Raw genomic sequence first — 20,499 nt, 5'->3', positions numbered from 1 at the left:
GCTTCCGTAACATTATGCCAAAAATGCGGTCGGTTGAGATTAATTTGTATTGAACCTGGAATATTCCTGTCAGATCAGAACAAGTATTGTTCAGTTGCATTATCCTTATTACTCTTTATTAACAATCACCTATAGTGAAACACTCTCACTTATCAAATATATAAATAATGAGAAGACTCCACCCCACCAGTGTTCCACAGGTATTCTGATTGGCTGGATGATGAGAGCTTTACTCCGAGTCCTAATTAATTAATGACTCTTGTGGAAACTGTCTGTTCTGCTAGTGCCTGTTCATCACACGCCTCACCCTTTTCCACTATGCTCTACCGCTTAAAGTTTGTGTAACTCATAAAAGATAAATGGTCAAAGTAAAAGGCTTAGCAGATGGTAGTGGAGCTCACATGCCACAAGCTAAATAAAGTCAATGACATGTGGGATTTAAAAATACCTACTTTTGCTGTTCTACTTCCTTTACACAATTTTTAATAAGTAAAATAAAAATTAATAAAATTAAAGTCGAAGAAAACAATGAAATCATATCCTAAAAATCAAGGACATTAAGGTGAAAGGTTTTTACTTTATTTTCCACATAAAACTTACACCAGGTTGCATTCCTCGAAAGGCTTTTATAAATCTTCCAAATTTATCTAAAAATAGATTGAAACATCACCAATTTCTATCATCAACTCTGGAGACATTAAAAACAGTTTCTTTGTCTATGTTTGAGGCTACCGTTTGCAAAACGGCCATCATAGACTTCAATTTGTAAAATTCATTATTTTATAACCAAATTACAGAAAACTTTTCCACACAAAGGATCATCTTTTAAACATAACATCCCAAGGAGTTATATCATTTTAATCATCAAAAGGACAGTTCATTCACTCATTACACAAACTCCAACAGAGTTCATAATTGGACAATGGAGTTTTCAAACTAAGAAGAAAAAAAAGGAAGAAAAAAAAACTGAAGGAAAAAAAACAAAAAAAAAAAAAACATTCAACACATCAAAAAAATCCAACGACCAAACTAAAATCCTCGAGAGGTTTACAGCACATAAAACCCCAAACACAACACTCGCACAACAACCAAGTACTGGAAATTAAAACAGGTGACCTGCGTGTAAGTTGTATTAAAACAATTGACCAAATAGATTAAAAAGAACACACAAAAACGGCAACCTGTTGAAACAGATACTATATACATATTGCCATACGAACATATGATTCAAGGTATTACTCTGTAAAATACCTCAACAAAAGGTAGAAACTAACCAGTTTCCACAGCAAGACAAAGGTAGAAAGGGCTCAATCCAACAAAGCTGTTAAACCTGAACATTAAGAAATTTCCAGCAATGCCATTTCTCTTAAAATGGAACAAATCTGAATTTTTTACTTCGCTATAGATCTAAGATGACATCTTGTCAAAAATAGATGACTTCTGCATAAAACTTGAGTAAGGGCAAAATGCTCAAAAAACAATCCATGATTTATCTCTGCAATAATAAACTATTTTGAGATTTAAAATAATTTAATTGCTCAACTCCTAATTTTTTTCTCAATTAATTTACATCACATTTTAAAATGTATGAGATCACATACCATCTGGTCTGCCAACATGAGCAAGCCTGATCCATAAGAAAAGCTGAATCAAGTGGAAACCATCCCATTTAAAGTGTGACAACATCCTTGGCAGCGATTGGTCTATCCAGCAACAAAGGGGGTTGATGGCTGGAGATGACTGGCTTGCTGCTCCATGGTGGGCTGAAAATTATACCTGGAGAGGTAGATGAGGAGCAGTACTCTCCTTACAGAGGTCTTGGGGAAAGTCAGTGGGAGCCGGAGCACAAACTGAGTGGCTGAGTTTTACGGATTTGGACTAACAACTGCTGCCGTCTCAAATCTCCAATCAGGTGTTGATTTGGAATCACAAAATCTCTCAACTTGCCCTGCAAACCCCCCCAAGCACACCCCTTGATGACATGGACTTCTGTGTTGAGAAATAAACTTGGAATGGCTATAAATGAATTGTCAATAAACCCCTTTTATAAAGTGTAATATAATGTATTTATAAAAGAAAACAATTAGCTATACAGTGATTTATCTATGGTTTACAAAGAGAAAAACAATCTGCAAGATCACTGTCTTTTTCAGGGATGATCTACAGCTTGGATATTGTTTCTAAGTCAAACAAATAGGGTTAGTCATCGTCTTCATCATCATCTTCACCCTCATCTTCAGCGACCCTCTTTCGTTTCTCTCCTCGAACTCCAGCCTCTTCTTCTGCACAGAGTAAGAAGTTATTGCTCATTATAGAGTCGCTACACAAAAATGTGACCGCTTAAAAGATACAACTGAAGATGTTCTATTGACTATAACTCTAGGTGATTCATGCTTACCCTCTCCTTCTTCCTCTTCTACATAGTCATCATCATCTTCCTCATCCTGTTATGAAGTAATCCATTGTTAGAGATTTTTAACAATGTAAAGTTTTAGAAAAGCAATCATTGTTTAAAAAAAAAAAAAAAAAAAAAAAAAAAGTAGAAGCTACATTACCTGGATGTCCTCTTTCATTAGATAGGACAGCCCAACTTCTCCACTCTCTGAGCCTTCCTCATCCTCCTCTTCTTCTTCTTCATAGTCCCCGAGTTGCCCAGGTCCTTCCTCACCATCCTCATCATCATCTATGTAGAAAAGTAGCAATATTCCTTTACTGTTACAAACTTTTACGTTAATCACATTTGCATTTTGCTACATGTATGATTTTTAAATGTTTCAGTGCATCTACTTGACAATATCCATAAATTACAACAAAAAAGATTCCAGTCTTGTTCACTGTTCTTACCATCGTCATCAGCATCAGAGTCTGGAGCTTCATTGTCCTCTGCATCAAAGCCATCCAGATATGTGACCTGAGGCAGCAGTTCAAAGATGCTTTCCCTGTAGTCCTCCAATGTGGTGATCTCACAGTTGAACAGGTCCAAACTCTTCAGGTTCTTTAGGTTTTGCTGGAAAGACATCAAACAAGGTTAAAGAACTTTGAATGGGTTATGACATTTTATTTAGACAATGTATGAATGCATAAAGGACAACAACACGAAGAGAAAAAAAAAACCTTGACTTTATATGTAGGGTGCAAACATGTATTTCATAAGATTTAAGGGCTGATTTCTTTACAAATTAGTATGGTTACGTGTAAGACCTCCCATATATATCCAAACTCTATTTATACAGTGATTATTTACTGGGCAAGTAATAATGCATGTGTTTTTTTTTTTTTTACCAGGGCTTCCAGTGTGCTGAGTTCTTTAATCTTGTTACCACTCAAATTAAGGTACGTCAAGTTGGGGCATTTTTCTGAGAGTGTCTCGAGTGCCCCTGAGATGTTATTATCACTCAGCTCCAACTGTAAAGACAAAAACATCCTTAACCTCTATATAAACTGTGAAGTCTAAAAAAATTAAGCTCTATAAAGTAGGTAATACAAGGTACACAGAAGTTATGTTACTGTGTAATTACATAGGAACTGAGTACAACTATGAGTAATATAAGGTATGATCTTGCTGAATCTTTTGACTGACCTTCCTCAGTTTTGGCAGTGAGGGTAGCTTGGCCAGTGAGGTGAGACCAACATTGACCATGCTGAGGAACTCCAGCTCCTTAAACTCATCTGTCAGGCCTTCAATCTCACCGTCACTTGAGCGGCAGTTATCCACCACCAGCTCTGCAACCTGCAGTACAAAAAGTGCAAACAAGCCATGAACATGAATTTGAGAAGGCCACTGGCAAAGAAAGAATGATACTGTGGGCATAAATATCCACAAGGGTTAATCTTATCCACATAACTATTAATCTTATGAATAGTTAACAGCTTATTACAGGAATACTATGTGCCTTGTTAACGCTAGTGATAGACTGATATATCGGCCAGGTCCATTAATGGGCAGATATTAGGCCATTTTGTGATTAACTGTATTGGCCAATAACCATGTTCACTTGGCCAATTAACAGAAGTGTTACTGGTCCCTTGTGTCAATTCCAGAATCGACCAATAGGTTTTTCAATAGATAGTAAAAAAATGTCAAGGTTTTCACATTTTTTTTTCTTTAAGTTTAAGCAAATACGAGCAAGTACTGAATACAATAAATGTTCATTTCAATGTAGAAATTTTGTGTACATTTGATTATATCGGCCAACCTGGTCTCTAGATTTGAGGTGACTGATGTATCGGTTTAACAGATTAATCGGTGCCGATAGTTGCTTTCTGGAACTATCGGTCACTGAAAAAAAAAAAATAAAAAAAAAATCAATACAGATAGTTTTTATTTATTTCTCCGTGTTCCTCTGTGGCCAAAACCCTTAACCTGATGAATATATTAAGCTTTTTATAGCCTATTTGGTGAATATTTACATTATAGAGGACTGTAATGGAGCAAAGTCACTGTCACCATCACTGATTATGGACTAAATAAGAAATATGAAAAAAAAAAAAAAGACGTATTAAGCATAGATAATATTTAACAATTCTTTATATAACCTTAATTGATTGAGTTCATGTTAATTTTGACTGACAATGTCATTGGAAGAGGGAAAAAGTATTTTATAATATCAGAACAGACAACTGACAAGCAAACTCTTTTTATCTACTATTGATGAATGAGGATCTAATGTTAATGAATTACTGCTCATACAGTATTTATTAGCCAATATGACAATGTTTACTTCATAGTATTTTTATTTTATAACATTGTAGATGGTTTTAAGAGTGTGTGTTTTGTTTGGAAGCACAGACATTTCAAAATAAGAGTCCCAGTGTATTTTGGGCTTGTTTATAGTTAAAAGTTCCGTCTTTTCTTCATTTTATTCTGGTCATTATTGGGATTTTACTTGCACAATAATCCCGCATCAGGGATTTTACTTATTTTGGACTCTTGTAGCCTCTATGTCTGTGCCCAACACAGTAAAGAAAGACTAAGAAAATGTTTTAACATTCAATAAATCACTTTTAAAAACTATTGGCCGATGAATCGGTTATCTGCTCTGTTCACCACTTCATTTATCAGTACTGGCAAAATCCACTATCGATTGACCTCTACTCTAGATATCATGTCAGATGTCGCAAAACCTATAACGGTCAACCACTAATTAACGCATGAATTTATTGAGAAAGTATTGAGAACATAAGCGTGTTATCCATTTAAGCTTTCCAAAAGTGAAACTCTGATGGCTGAATAGTTGCCCCAAACCCTAAAAACTCCCAAAGACTAAAAATATTCATGCTTTGAAACCTTTTCTTCCCTTAATTTATTTAAATAAATCTACCATGGGGCTTTGGGAACATGCTGGTCTTTTTTTTTTTTTTTTTAAAATCGCCATTCCAGTTTTTATGGCCATTTTCATGGCAAAATCTAGGTTAAAATGTAATAATAGGTAAAAACCTATAAAAGGATCCATTTTCATAAAAACTCTCAAATTGATTCTGGAATGGTCTTCTTGTAATAATACATTTGAAACACCAATGTCATGCACTCCAGCCCTAAAATTTTAATATTCAATCATTTGTTGCCCTTGTGGAAAGAGTGACGTTACATTTTGTATATGGAGATTTCAGAAGGGCATTCCCCATGCACCAGCAAGAATAAATACACATGTATAGCCTTGGTAATGCTTTTAACATAAGAATTTAGGCTGAATTTACAGCCAAAGCATCACAAGGAGATTTTCAGATCGCGCGCGATTATGCGCGAGGCGACAATATTTCGCGAGGCCACGTAACAAATACACGTCTGCACTGTGGGAGCATTAACTCGTGTTCACGTAAGATCCTTTAAACCAGAACCCCCATTCAAAAGAAGCGAGGCTCTGTGCTTCGGTGTAAGCAAGCCTACATTAATCTACTCAAATCGGAGGGAGGGGGTGGGGGTCCGCCCCTTCACCATCTGCCACATTCCTTCAATTAATAAAACGACGACGGAACACAAACGGCTTCAAAAAAATACATAATACAATAGGTTACATAATTGCGCAATGGGGGAAATGGCAGCGTGTTTATCCGAAATGTCTTGTATAACCGCGGCTATTTTGGCTCTATGCGCATGTTATTCTGTCCCACAGTAAGTTTAGTGAATCAGAAATCTCTCTCTTTTTTACACTGATTAATAGAACCAGAGTCAATGCCACAAAAACAGTAATTTGCGTCTCAACTATTCATACAACAAAATGACTTCCACTCCCCGCCCGTCAACGCGAACACTCGAGCAGCATTCACGCGCACCACAATCTTCAACCACACAAACGGCGAGGCGCTGCAGAAGCCATGAACGCATTATTATACACTGCGCTTTGCTCATAACGTTGACCCGCTCGATATGTGAGCTCAAACTCTGAACATAATGACGAGGAAGATCGAAGGCAAGTGCCCCCTGAATGTCTAATGTTGAAGAGTTGGAGTGTAAGATGTCCGCCTTTGGAAGACAAAAGTAAAACTGCTTGTTTAAGTAGGTTAGAGAAGTCATAGTGAGAAACGTACGCATCCGTGAAGCTGGTCTACAATTAGCTTTTCTAAATGAGCAGATAGAGCATTCGCGGTGTGTTTCGCTCAATATTTTGCATACATATGATCAGGAAAGGCTTTGCTGGAAATCGCATAATAACACAGGTGTTTGTTTTCCTTATTACCGTTTCCAGTCAAAAACAGGTATACTGTATCAGCACAGGACTATAAAGTCTTAGCCGAATTGGTCATCACTTGTTGAACAATATAAATAGTTTCTGAACAACAATATTAATTGCATTTAACTTATTAAAAGTACGTTATTTTAATGTGCTAGTAGGACGCCCACATCTACAGGTCTAATGCGGCGGAGTCAGATTCAGTCGTTTTCCGCGCTAACATAAGGATTAGACTTACTCCAAACAACAGAGGCCTTTCTTTTTAATGACATATTATATGCGTTTAAATATATATTCTGTGCTCTGTTGATCTCGCTCTGAAAATATATCGTACTCGCATCCTTTTAAGCGTCCATGAGGTGTTACAGCCTTCAGTCTAGTAACTACTCCGAGGTTGCGATCTAACAGCATTTCGCGGTTCGGCGAAAAATAAATATAGCTCAATATCTCACCTCTGCTGGAGTTTTGTTCCTCAGCTCTAAACTGATTCTCTTCTTCATCTCCATTTAGTTGGTGGTTGTTACACTGAGGCTAGACCGTTTAAAGAAACAAAATTATTCGAAACTCCACAGCGCGGACAAACAGCTCGCCTATCTTCAATGGCTGCCGTTCTCTAACTGATCCTCCATGATACTTCGCACCCAACCCCCTTGCTGAGATCCCGCCCACAGCGCGCCCTGATTGGTCCATATTTATTTTCGAACGCGTGAGCGGTGGATCGGCCTGCCATTCAAATGGATCACACTTATCAACATAATCGCTCTTTCTAGACAGAAGTGATTGGTTGGAAATGCGCGCGCAGAAGATTTTACACGGGTCGGTCAGAACGTCAGTATGAAGCTTTCAAACTGTAAATCCGCCCATTCTTTGTTCTCATTGACAAGTTGGGCCGATGTCCGTTTCTTTTAATACTCCAACAATTCGAAATCAATTTGTGAGCCCAGGTTAAAAAAAATCTACCGAAAAGAGCATAAGGTGAACGGCAACAAATGGCAAAATAATTAAAGAAAAAAATGGTTCTGTTTTCTTGGACCATAATGCACTTCTTTTTCTCCAATACAAATGAAATGTGTTTATAATACAGCACAAATGAGCTCATAATACTGTTAGCCACTGAGTATGTCCCATACTGTTATTCTACAAAATGGCTGACCATAAATCCAGACAGTCAGGGTGGCTTAAAGACTGCAGGCACGCCACGCCATCTGTCCCATGTATTGTGCTGCTGATCGCTTAACTAAAGATCTCACAAAGACTGAAGTCCCATTTGGTCCACCATTGAAGAGTACCAGCAAGCTAATATATTCTGTGATTATTTATTGTATTATTGGTAGCTAGGTAAAATACTACATTAAAACTTCTCCAGACTTTCGTCTAAAGATGTCTTAATCATATTGGGAAAATAATACACAACAAATGCTTTCAGCAATGTGCATTAGTGCAATACCTCAAGGTGACCACTAGGGACACATGGCACACTGACCCTGAAATGGAATGGACACAACAACTGATCTCCTATGTTGATTTATCAAGGGTTCCAGAGAAAAAGTAAATCATATTTTGTGTAACGATCGTTAGAACAGACTATTATGTATTTTTTTCAATATTTTATAAAGTCTGAAGTGACATATTCTCCTAAATACTATTTACAGAGCTGTTGGGAAACTGAATTAATGTATCAGGCTGTGTATAGCACAAAGATAACGTGTTGTAAATAAGATACTTAGTTGTTGTACCTTTGTGTGCAAACATGTTGATATCTCATAGGAAGCCCAATAATTAGATATTGGGTTGAAGCACATGTAGGGCAAATTCCAATCGAAAGTGATCATTCCTATACCCTACTTACTTTGAAGGGCAGAGCACTTGAAGTGGGTTCTTTGAAGGGAACATGGCATTACTATATGAATGTACCCTTCACTAACAGCCTTGTGGAAGGGTCCTTTTCATTTTCTTACTTTTGTTTGCAAGCATCCCCTTACCAAAGTGCCCTAGAAGTGGGAAAAAATGCTGTTTGGAAATCGCCCGTAGCAGAGACCATTTAGCAGAGACGGGCCACTTCTACTAAAATGAATGGGAGAAATTGGAACACCCAATGGATGTAGAAAGGAAGTACCGCCTTACAGGTAAAAGAGAAAATTACCTTTTAGATTCAGACCTCGCCTGTCAATCAACTCGAGAAATTGCATACGCCTTACCTATACAAGGTATAGCATTATCTGAGGTAAAGAAGCAAAATGTATGATTCCAGTGTTGTCAGATTTTACTGCTGATTTGAAATATGTTCTTTGATCGTAATCTTATCTAATGCCCGACCGATATATCGGTATTATCTTATATGTTTACCGATATGCGCAGATATGAAAACTTTTTTTCAGAACATATAATGCAGAAAACAGTGCTTTAGAATTGGTGTCATAATGTAGTTTGTCCAGCAGAGCGCGCTCCAACTCCATTGTTTACAGAGCTGACTCTGAGCTGACGGTGGCTCTGCAGACAGGGCGGAGTACAGCAGTGCGGAGCTGAGTGGTCTCTTCTTGGTTAATTGCTAACTAGTTTGTGAAATACATACTGGAATGTTAATAAAAAATGACCCAATCCTTTGATATAACCAATATAACCTTAACTCTGACAACCATGTCACTCATGTTGATCACATCTGTTTGTTATGTTATCCAGCTATAGTTTGTTAGTTCAGTAAGTAATGTAGCAGATTGAAAGGTAAGCATTAGAGCATCTTTTTGCAGCTCAGCAGACAACGGTGCGGTGGTGGATTGTGTCTGTTGAGTGTTGATTTCACGCTACGCTGTTACCTAGTTGGTGAGACGCAATGCTGGTCCATCTTTTACTCTCCGTGACAACGAACTTATAGCTAAGTAGCTAACCACGTAGCTACTTTCATTGCTTGTCAGCCGAGTGGATGCTAATGTGTAAACATGTATTCACCAAACTGTTTTGTTCAGGATTCACAGTTTGGTACCCCCTTCAATCGAACAATTTCAGTCGTGTCATTTATAAAATGTAATATTTAGAAGTCTGGTTTTCCAGACATTAAAATAGGAAATGTAATAAAAGTAGATTTAATAAATAGTATATTTGCCCTGTGTAAATAATAATATATAGGAACTGTATCTAAAATAAATAAGGGGTGATAAATAAATACTAATACAACAGGCTGGAAAAATAGACATTTATTCATTTTAATATCCTATATATATTTTGAATGTGTTGAAACTTGACACTGGGCGACGCACCCTAAAAACTGCACCGTTAGATCGGTTTCATACTGAAGAGCCCCTTAAAAGTATGTTTTTTTCTCTCTCTCGTAAATGTAAACAAGTGTAAATGCCAACATCATCATATATGTCGAAAGGACTGAAGCCTGTCAACCAAAACATGAGCTCATTGATGTCATTAAGTGAGTCTGTTTTTTTATTCCATCAGTTACTCCTGGTCGGAGGCTTCCATAAATATTTAGTTTATACGTAGGGTTACTTCCTACATAAATGTAATGGTGCAACACTCAAATAGTTAGTAGTGCATACATTTTGACTTTGTGCCCATTTACGCCACAACTAGGCTAAGTTGTACATATAGCTGGTGCAACCGGCCCCTGATGTTTTAGCTATTTATTTTATTTTTATTTATTCTTTATTTAAATGGTCAGCATTTTACTGATACTAAACAGTACTACTGATGTTTATTTAGCTATTTATTTTATTTGAATTTATTCTTTATTTTAATGGTCAGCCATTGACTGATACTAAACATACAGTACTGATGTTTATTTAGCTATTTAAATCGGCCACCATATCGCTAATCGGTTAATTCCCCCCCCTTTAAAATCGGTATCGGTATCAGTCTCAAAAATCCCATATCGGTCGGGCTCTAATCTTAACCAGCCTTTTTAAGGATTTCAGTCTTTCCCCATTCAACTAGACAGGAGCTGCACTTTCATGACTGGATATAGCTTCCCGGGAGCTCTCCAAAGATGGCCGTCAGTGGACTGACTGGCTAGAAATAATTTGCCTGTAGGTATACAAAAGACAGGAAATGCTCTAGCAAAGGGGGGATGGATAAAATGCAGGAATAAGCTGTTCAGAATTAGAATTACACAAATTAAAACACAATGTAAACACTTCAACAGTTTGTATTATTATCGTTCACAGTTGTATTGTAGTTTATGTTTAATGTGTAATTAAGGTTTTGATAACATCGGCTTACTATTTTGGTCATACTGATATTCAAGTTATTTTACACTAGCACTAGCCAGCTATCTTTATCATGTGTAACTCCGTGACTGAAGGAGAATTGGATGTATGCTGACAAAAATACCAGAAATATCCACTAGGTTGCAGGAATAGCAAGGACATCAAAACCAGTTATGACCAGTTAGGACTGCTTGTGTACCTTTTTGCCTTAGGGAAGCCACCACTAGATGGAGCACTAAAGCTTTGCAAACTCATCCTCCTCACACAAGCTGTATGTATTTTAAAACATAAGCCTGCACACTGTATAGTACTTGAAGATTTGTTTTACACACAGACACTTTGGCTTTTCTGACTGTGACATCCATTGCCAATTGAACACATTTCTGGTTATGCCCATTGTGCTTGAACCATGGATGTTCTCTGGCTTGACCTTGATCAAGGGCCATTGTCACATCTTCTCTGTATTTCCTGAACCCTTTGTCTTCCAGCTGCATGGTGGCCCACTAAGGGGGTAGACAGATGGGGGAAGAGGGTTTCACGTTCAGGCATGAATAATGGGAGGCACACACTTCTGTATTCTCATGCAAAGTCCACAATGGGCCAACGGCAATCAGACTGCCTTGGTAATCCCTAACAAGTGTTTAATATGGGAGTGATTGAGAGATATACACAGCCAGACACAAAAGGCAGGCCCAAGAGACTACATACGTTTTAGGCTATAAAGGCGTGAAGACTATTTAGAATAATTAGTCGTTCAAATGGGGAGTATTACATACTGCAGAACAAAACACTAAAAAGCATTTCCATTACAATTGCTAATTTAAATATACAGATTTCTGTGAAAGGGTTTTTAAACATTATAGGAAACTGTATTATTAGGATCAATATTTATTTTCGAATTACTGGTAACACTTTATAAGGTTGCATTTGTTAACGTAAATTAACAACATTAGTTAACATGAACTAACACATTACATTTACAGGATTTATTCATCTCTTAATGTTAATGTAAATTTAAACATATAGTAATACATTTTCAACCTCCTGAGACCCGAGAGTGACTGCTGTGTGCATTTTCAATTTCCCTTTTTGATTTGTAACTAGTAGCACCTAATAAATATGCAAAAAAAAAAAAAAAAAAAAAACTAGAGCAAATATTTTTGCTAAACATTTATATCCACATACTGTATGTGGACTAGGTTGTGAAATTTTAAACAATACCAAGCTACAGAAAGTCAATTTTTTTTTTTTTTTTTTTTCTTTAAATCAAATTGTTTATTATGTTTCCAGGAGTGTTGGTTATTCATGTTTTTGAGATGTTACAAACATTACAGCTGATTTTATGTAAAGCTGCTTTGGAACAATGTGCATTGGGAAAAGCACAAATAAAAAACTATACAAATAAGAATTATTTGACTTGATTTGACTTTTATGTTAATAGGGGTTTTTTTTTTGTACTTTGGCAACAAAATCTCAAAAGTACATGCACTCTCTTGTTAAACGTAATATAAATTTTTAACTACATGTATTGTTTTTTTTTAAAGATATAATTTTTTTTTTTTTACAGTTTATTTTAAGGTAACTACCCGTTAACCAATTAATGTTTTTTTACTGTAGCATTTTTAGTCTTTTACCATTAAAATTACGGACATTTGTATACAGTGATTCAAGATCGCTATTATTATCATGAGACTAATAAAGTGCTTAGTTGTTAACTGTAAAAATGTACTTTGAGAGCACTGAATACTATAGATTTCATAATAGGTACTAAAAGTTTTAGTAACTTCAAAGGTTAAACAACATTACATTGCATACACAACTTTTAATTGTTTCCAGATTATTTTCAGACATGAACCCATTCAGTCCAGCGTGCCTGTAATATTTTTTGCGAGCTATGGGCTGGGGTCCAGCACTGTTCATTCATCATAACAACAAAGCCATAGCCAAAGAGTAAGACTTATTTCATTTGGCTGTGTGAGCCCTGCAGAAATGCGTTTTCAATGAACACATTGATGCTCTGTAAATGAAATACATTCCATTATAAATAGAGGGACTGAGATCACTAAGCAGCATTTTGCACTGTTTCTTAAACACTGTGTGTTACTGGAGAGTTTATTTGTGCATATGTGTTCATATATAACACCCTGCAGCACAAAGTGAGGGTGTGTCTAGGAGTGTGTCAAGGACTGTGCTCCACTGTGTCCAAGGAGGGTGTGAATATACAATTGTGCTCAAAAGTTTGCATACCCTGGCAGAAATTGTGAAATTTTGGCATTGATTTTGAAAATATGACTGATCATGCAAAAAAACCCTGTCTTTTATTTAAGGATAGTGATCATATGAAGCCATTTATCATCAGATAGTTGTTTGGCTCCTTTTTAAATCATAATGATAACAGAAATCACCCAAATGGCCCTGCTCAAAAGTTTACATACCCTTGAATGTTTGTCCTTGTTACAGACACACAAGGTGACACACACAGGTTTAAATGGCAATTAAAGTTTAATTTCCCACACCTGTGGCGTTTTAAATTGCAATTAGTGCCTGTGTATAAATAGTCAATGAGTTTGTTAGCTCTCACGTGGATGCACTGAGCAGGCTAGACACTGAGCCATGGGGAGCAGAAAAGAACTGTCAAAAGACCTGCGTAACAAGTAATGGAACTTTATAAAGATTGAAAAGGATATGAAAAGATATCCAAAGCCTTGAAAATGCCAGTCAGTACTGTTCAATCACTTATTAAGAAGTGGAAAATTCTTCTCTTGATACCAAGCCAAGGTCAGGTAGACCAAGAAAGATTTCAGCCACAACTGCCAGAAGAATTGTTCGGGATACAAAGAAAAACCCACAGGTAACCTCAGGATAAATACTGGCTGCTCTGGAAAAAGACGGTGTGGTTGTTTCAAGGAGCACAATACGATGATACTTGAACAAAAATGAGCTGCATGGTCGAGTTGCCAGAAAGAAGCCTTTACTGCGCCAATGCCACAAAAAAGCCTGGTTACAATATGCCCGACAACACCTTGACACGCCTCACAGCTTCTGGCACACTGTAATTTGGAGTTACGAGACCAAAATAGAGCTTTATGGTCACAACCATAAGCACTATGTTTGGAGAGGGGTCAACAAGGCCTATAGTGAAAAGAATACCATCCCCACTGTGAAGCATGGTGGTGGCTCACTGATGTTTTGGGGGTGTGTGAGCTCTAAAGGCATGGGGAATCTTGTGAAAATTGATGGCAAGATGAATGCAGCATGTTATCAGAAAATACTGGCAGACAATTTGCATTCTTCTGCACGAAAGCTGCGCATGGGACGCTCTTGGACTTTCCAGCATGACAATGACCCTAAGCACAAGGCCAAGTTGACCCTCCAGTGGTTACAGCAGAAAAAGGTGAAGGTTCTGGAGTGGCCATCACAGTCTCTTGACCTTAATATCATCGAGCCACTCTGGGGAGATCTCAAACATGCGGTTCATGCAAGACGACCAAAGACTTTGCATGACCTGGAGGCATTTTGCCAAGACGAATGGGCAGCTATACCACCTGCAAGAATTTGGGGCCTCATAGACAACTATTACAAAAGACTTTCATTTTTTTCTTTGTTGCCATGTTTTGTTTTATGATTGTGCCATTCTGTTATAACCTACAGTTGAATATGAATCCCATAAGAAATAAAAGAAATGTGTTATGCCTGCTCACTCATGTTTTTTTTAAAAATGGTACATATATTACCAATTCTCCAAAGGTATGCAGACTTTTGAGCACAACTGTAGCTTTGCTATTGCCAAAAATCTTTAAAGGAATGGACAAAAAGAATGGAATGAATATTGAACCTAAACATGATTTTAAAAGGAAAAACATTTTTGTGTACCATGGAAAAAAGACAAGGGAAATTTATTACAGATTATTAAGATTCATAAGTCATTTGTATTGCAAAAATAAATATTGAATAAGTTTTGTTTACAGATGTTTCCTTTCTTAAAATAAAGCAAGCTAAAATTTGAAGCCTGTATTGTATCGATTTGAAATTCTATTTGTTGATTGATTAGTCTAAATGTCTAACCTTTTTGCATGAGCCAAGTCGTACGATATCTTACAATTCTCCCATCTTTTATGAATTATTACGAGTTGTCATAAGACTGTTAAGTTTGTCATCTTAGAAAATGCATAGTGAAACTTTACTATTACAGTTTGTGCCCTTTGGAAAAAAATGAAATCGTGTCTCCATGAAAATGTCCACATTTGTATATTTGTCCTTTTCAAAGGCATTTTGTATGCTCTGTGGTCATATGGATGATTCAAATCAGATGATGTAATCATCTTTCAGAAAATTCCCATTTCTCATTTCATTTTAAGCATAAGGCTCCTTTCATTTACAAGAACCCGTGAGACAGAGCAGCAATGAACAGATACAGGCTGTTATTAATTACCGTTTGGTCCAGTTTAAAAGGAAATACTCAAGAGATGAACTCAGATATTTGTGGAGGAGATAATCTATCCTTTAAATGACTGAGCCCAGTTTAACACCCTGATTCACCCCCTCACCCATTCCTGTTCATCCATTATTCACTCCAAGTCCACTACCACCTCTTAAAAACTTCCCATCATGAGTAAAAAATAAATAAATAAATGAAGACATCAGTGGACACACAGTCATCCCAAATTAGACTACCCACAACTCTTTTACTCTGGGAGCGTGATTTTGAGATCACATACAAATCAGCTCCAGAGAATCCCAAACTCTGTTTTCATAGGCTCCTCAGGATGGCCATTCTGACCATATTCCATGACAGATTTACAAAGGGAAAAGAACATGGACCTGAACACTGTATAAGGTCAAGGACAGAGGTCCATAACTCCTCTGGGGACAAGGAGAATGCTGACTTGGGACTGAGTTTTTAACCATTCAGTGAAGGCCTTTCTGCACAGCCTGAAATACATGAGAACTTACTATCCATTGTAAATCAGTGCTTTTTTTTAACCCTTAGTTCAAATAAATATTGGAAAAAAACTTGTTGAGAAGTGAAGTTACATTTGTAGAACAGTTCATGGAAGCATTTATGGACATTCATGGGAGAATTTGTCATATTGGCTGAAGGTAACTTACTGAATAGTAAGCTGCAGGGTAACTTTTGGGCATTGTTGATGATTTACCCCTATTTAATTAAAGTGTCACATAAAAAAAAAAAAAGTTGACATACACTGTAAACCCTTGTGTTGTCATTACTGGAAATGTCAAGTTTTGGGCTCATAACTCAAATTTCTATGTTCCTTGAACTCATTTTTCTTATAAATCTATAGACTTAAGATTTTAAGTGTTGATAACTCAAACTATTGAGTACAAAATTGAAGCTATGGGGAATATCCATAATGCCTTGTGCTTAAATTATCTAAATATGTTTTCTTGGTCAAAGGGAACATATGGGGGCATTTAAATAGTTGTTATTCAGAATTCATAAAGGTTTTATAGCTCTTTTGTAGTATTATTTATGTTTTGTTGCAAATAGTTCATGTGATGTCATTAGGGTAATCTGTGTCCCCTTGAGCCAAGTTAGACCCAGTTAACACTATCCCAGTTATCCTTGTGCATGTGCAGTTAAAGTACAGGCGTCTATGCATTTCTGTGGAGAAATACGTTTATTTAATGAATGACCTAGAATCAGTTATAATCTTCTTTATTTATGCTGTGTTATTGTGTAACTTTAATTCAATAAAAATTATTAAGTAGAAACAACAACATTTAAAAACTCAGGAAATCTGAGTTAAGTCTACTTGAATATAGTTACCTTAACTTAAGTTCATTCTATATGATCACCAAGTTAAGTGAACTTAATTACACATGTTTTGGAGATTGTGTATCATATCAAACATTCAGAAAAAGGATTAGGGTAAATGTTTCAGAAAAGCATGAACCCTTTCAGAAAATTACAATTCTTACCTGCTCATCTGAAATGCCTGTCTGCTTTCTTCACTCTGCAAAAAACAACTGATCATTTCTATGGACGTCTTTAACATCTTCACTGACTCTACATATTACTGATTTCATGTTTTCTAAATTCTTATGAAAGTTTTTTGTGGGTAACAGACCTACAGACCAAAATAGCACATGTTGTCAGCCACTGACGGTGTCTTGTGAGTCACAACATTATATTCCAACAGGGGGCGCTTGGACCTCTGAAAACAGAATCCTCCATGAGTCTGCATTTAAATCTCAGAATGTTTTATATCCCTTTGGAGACATTTTAAACTGGATAGTTATTTTTAATAAAAACTGATAGGTGCAAGGATTCATACCTGTGAATGGAAATCCTCCTCTGCATTATCTATAAAAGCATTTTTAAAAATCATCCAGTAATAATAAATGACTGTAATTGGCCCATCCTAGCCAGCGCTGAGAAAAGTAACAGGTACCATGTTTCCATACCGCCACCGCACTGTTTTGCATTTAAATCTCAGAACATTTCATATCTCATTGGAGACATTTTTACACTGGATATTTATTTTTAAGAAAAAATTATAAGTGCAAGGATTCATACCTGTGAACAGAAATCCGCCTTAACATTATCTATAAAAAAACATTTTTTAAATCCTCATCCTGTAGCAATAAACGGCTGTGATTGGCCCATCCTAGCCAGCACTGAGAAAAGAAACAGCGTCAGCACTGTCAGCACGCTGTTTGGCATTTAAAACTCAGGACATTGTATATCTCATTGGAATATGTTTTTCATTGGATAGTTATTTTTTTAATAATAACTGATCATTGCAAGGACTCATACCTGTGAATGGAAATCTGCAACAGCATTATCTACAAAAGCATTAAAAAAAATCCTCATTCAGTAATAATAAACGACTGTGATTGGCCCAATCTGGGTAGTGCTGAGAAAAGTAACAGGTACCATATGACAGAGGAGCTCTGCTAGAGGTGGATTGCACAACACTAGTTGGGTGATACCAACTTGTACAATGGAGGGGGGACTTCAGTTTTTGTCTGATTATGGCAAACTCACAGTCACACAATTGTAAGATATCTCATACTTAATTATTTTGAGTGTTGCTCAAAATATATAAACATGGACAGATGGGTGATTAGGGGGGACAAATCACCCCCTTCACTGCATTCTCAGTCATCATTGACTTTCATTGTATCGAGAAAAAAAGATGCAATAAAAGTGAATGGTGACTGAGGCTAAAATTCTACCTAGCATCTATTTTTGTGTTCTGTGGAAGAAAGAAAGTCACATGGTTTGAAGCAACGTGTGTAATCGACGACAGAATTTTCATTTTTGGGTGAACTATCCCTTTAAGGAAATCATAATGTCTGCATTCTTTACCTAAACATAGTTGTGTGGATTTAACAGCTAACTGTCAATCAGTTTGAGTATGCTGTAGTCAGAGACCGTTTTTCTTAGTGAGCTCATTTCCTTCAAAAGTTTCCAGCAAGGGGAACGATGGGAACTACAGACCTTGCAGGTACCCCAAACTTTGGCTTCCATTCCAAATCCCATCTTTCCTACCTCTCCATGGACTCTATGCTGTGGGTGGGTTGAGAGAGAGAAAACCCTCCAAAAACTATAAATGCAGCTCAATACATGAAAAAGATATGTATGGTTCAACAGTGGAAATACACACTCAGAGTTAAAGTCTCCATACAAAGATTAATCAATTATTATATAAATATGCTTATGGTGCACAAGTCATAGATATTTAATGACTAAGGGTTTAGTCTCTCCCAGCTGTGTCAACTGAATCCTCTCATTTGAACTTGTGTTGTGGTCATCCTGGCCTTCTGCAGTGTAACAGAAACACTGTTCTTATCACTTGAGAAAATCTCCTAGTGCCAGCATTATATGAGGGATCTGCAGATGGAGGGATAAGTGTAAACAGTCTGCTCTCTCAGGCTGATATTTAGTCTTGGCTTTAGGCAAGTGCTGCTTTTTTTGCTAAAAAAATAATGGATGTTGGACCAAATATTGGCAATGTTTTTACTCCATGATATCTGATTTTATATGTTAGGACTTGTGATTAACATCATAGAAAGCTTTCTTTCTTTCTTTCTTTCTTCCTTTCTTTCTTTCTGACAAATTAAAGGGTAGCTATGAATGCTATGGTGATTCTGTGCAGTCATTTACCTAGTGTAGTCACTGTTTTTTGGGGGTTTTTTTCTTCTTCTTTTTTGGCATGATTGGTAATTTTTCTACTGTGGACTGTGTTTGACATGCTGTTCTACTAAAAGGGATAGTTCACTCAGAAATAAAAATTCTGTCATCATTTACTCACCTGCATGAATGTTAAGGACTGACAGCCTCAGTCACCATTCACTTTCATTGCATCTTTTTTCCATACAATGAAATTAAATGGTGGATGAGGCTGTCTGTACTTAACATTCTGCCTAATATCTCCTTGTGTTCTATGGAAGAAATGAAGTCATACGGATTGGAACAACAATGTTGACAATGTAAATGTTGACAGAATTTTTATTTTTTGTGAACTATACCTTTAAACATAATTTTATAATTATAACCATAAAAACTGAATAAATACAGTAACTTTTATATTCAGGATCTATCTACATTGCTTACACTAATACTGAGATCTGACTTTGATGATCTCTAATTATCAAAGAAAAACTTAAAACAGAAAGAGATTCAGTTTTCTGTATAAGCAATTTATGATGCAGAATTCTTTACAGGTCAGTGCTTACAGTAAGCATGGAAAACAGTTTCTGGATGAGTGCCCAGATTCCATGCAAATGCTCTTTGCTAAACACTCACAAATGTTTTCTCCCACTGGCTTGTCCATTGTGGGACCTTACAGCCAGAGTGGCAGACCCATCCCTGCTCCCCCTGGGATCCCTGAGACTCATCTTCTCTCTGTTCTCACATACATCCCATTTGTTGGTCAACTGGTCAGCTGTCATCAAGCTTTGATATCAGTGGGAGTGTGGCTCACATCCTGCTCACATGTAAATCCAGAAAGAACCACAGAAAATTCAACAAGATTGGTTTATGTTCAGTACTTGAGCAACAAAGCAAATAAGTCTTTATATTCACATTATGGCTTAAAAATTAAGGATTCCAAAGTGATGATGTAATGATTTCTTGTAACCCTCAAAAACACTTAATCAAATTTCAAAAGTTCATAAGAAACTTGTTATGCACAAAATGAAGCCAGCTCTTTCATGGGGTGGGAGCAAAGATATTAATCTCTAATATCTTCTTTTTCCCATTTCTTCCTCTTAAGAGTAATTCTTTCTGTTTCTTTGAATGTGTACAGTACTTCACTAAGTTTTTTTTTTATATAAGAATATCTTCATATGTATGCCATATATATATATATTTATAAACTTGCCAAGAAGCCAAGGCCTTCAGACAGAAAAAAAGACACTGTGAAAGTTAAAGAATGGTTTGGTTGCTTTAGCAGGTGATCATTCTTGCTGAATTCAGGCTGTAAATGAACTAGTAGTTAATGACTGTAATTTTGCTTGCTGATGGATCAGAGCTGCCACATGGACATTGTTAAAGTGTATCCTGTATGCATGTTCCAGGACTTTATTACTGAGATTGGCTTTTTACCAGAGCATCGGCTTGAAATGCATGACTATTAATCAGGATGTCA

At 36.6% G+C, this 20,499-nt stretch overlaps 1 protein-coding gene across 2 annotated transcripts; it reads right to left on the bottom strand.

Annotated features, from left to right (window-relative positions):
- Nucleotides 1-557: 557 nt before the first annotated feature.
- LOC127425357 (acidic leucine-rich nuclear phosphoprotein 32 family member E) lies at nt 558-7,312 on the bottom strand. Of its 2 annotated transcripts, none has more exons than XM_051671278.1 (7): nt 7,124-7,312; nt 3,581-3,730; nt 3,283-3,405; nt 2,845-3,007; nt 2,556-2,683; nt 2,399-2,444; nt 558-2,279 (listed from the first exon to the last, which is right to left on the bottom strand). In XM_051671278.1, the coding sequence occupies exons 1-7, from the start codon at nt 7,175-7,177 to the stop codon at nt 2,200-2,202; spliced, it is 744 nt and encodes a 247-aa protein (XP_051527238.1). In that variant the 5' UTR covers nt 7,178-7,312; the 3' UTR covers nt 558-2,199. The 2 variants fall into 2 exon arrangements, with proteins under 2 accessions (XP_051527238.1, XP_051527237.1); XM_051671277.1 differs by having other exon boundaries at nt 558-2,282; nt 7,124-7,311.
- Between the last annotated feature and the right edge of the window lie 13,187 nt (nt 7,313-20,499).

Source organism: Myxocyprinus asiaticus, chromosome 34 (assembly GCF_019703515.2).
Source record: "Myxocyprinus asiaticus isolate MX2 ecotype Aquarium Trade chromosome 34, UBuf_Myxa_2, whole genome shotgun sequence".
Taxonomy (NCBI): domain Eukaryota; kingdom Metazoa; phylum Chordata; class Actinopteri; order Cypriniformes; family Catostomidae; genus Myxocyprinus; species Myxocyprinus asiaticus.
The sequence above is the reverse complement of the archived record's forward strand: the minus strand, read 5'-3'. Positions and strand labels throughout refer to the sequence as shown.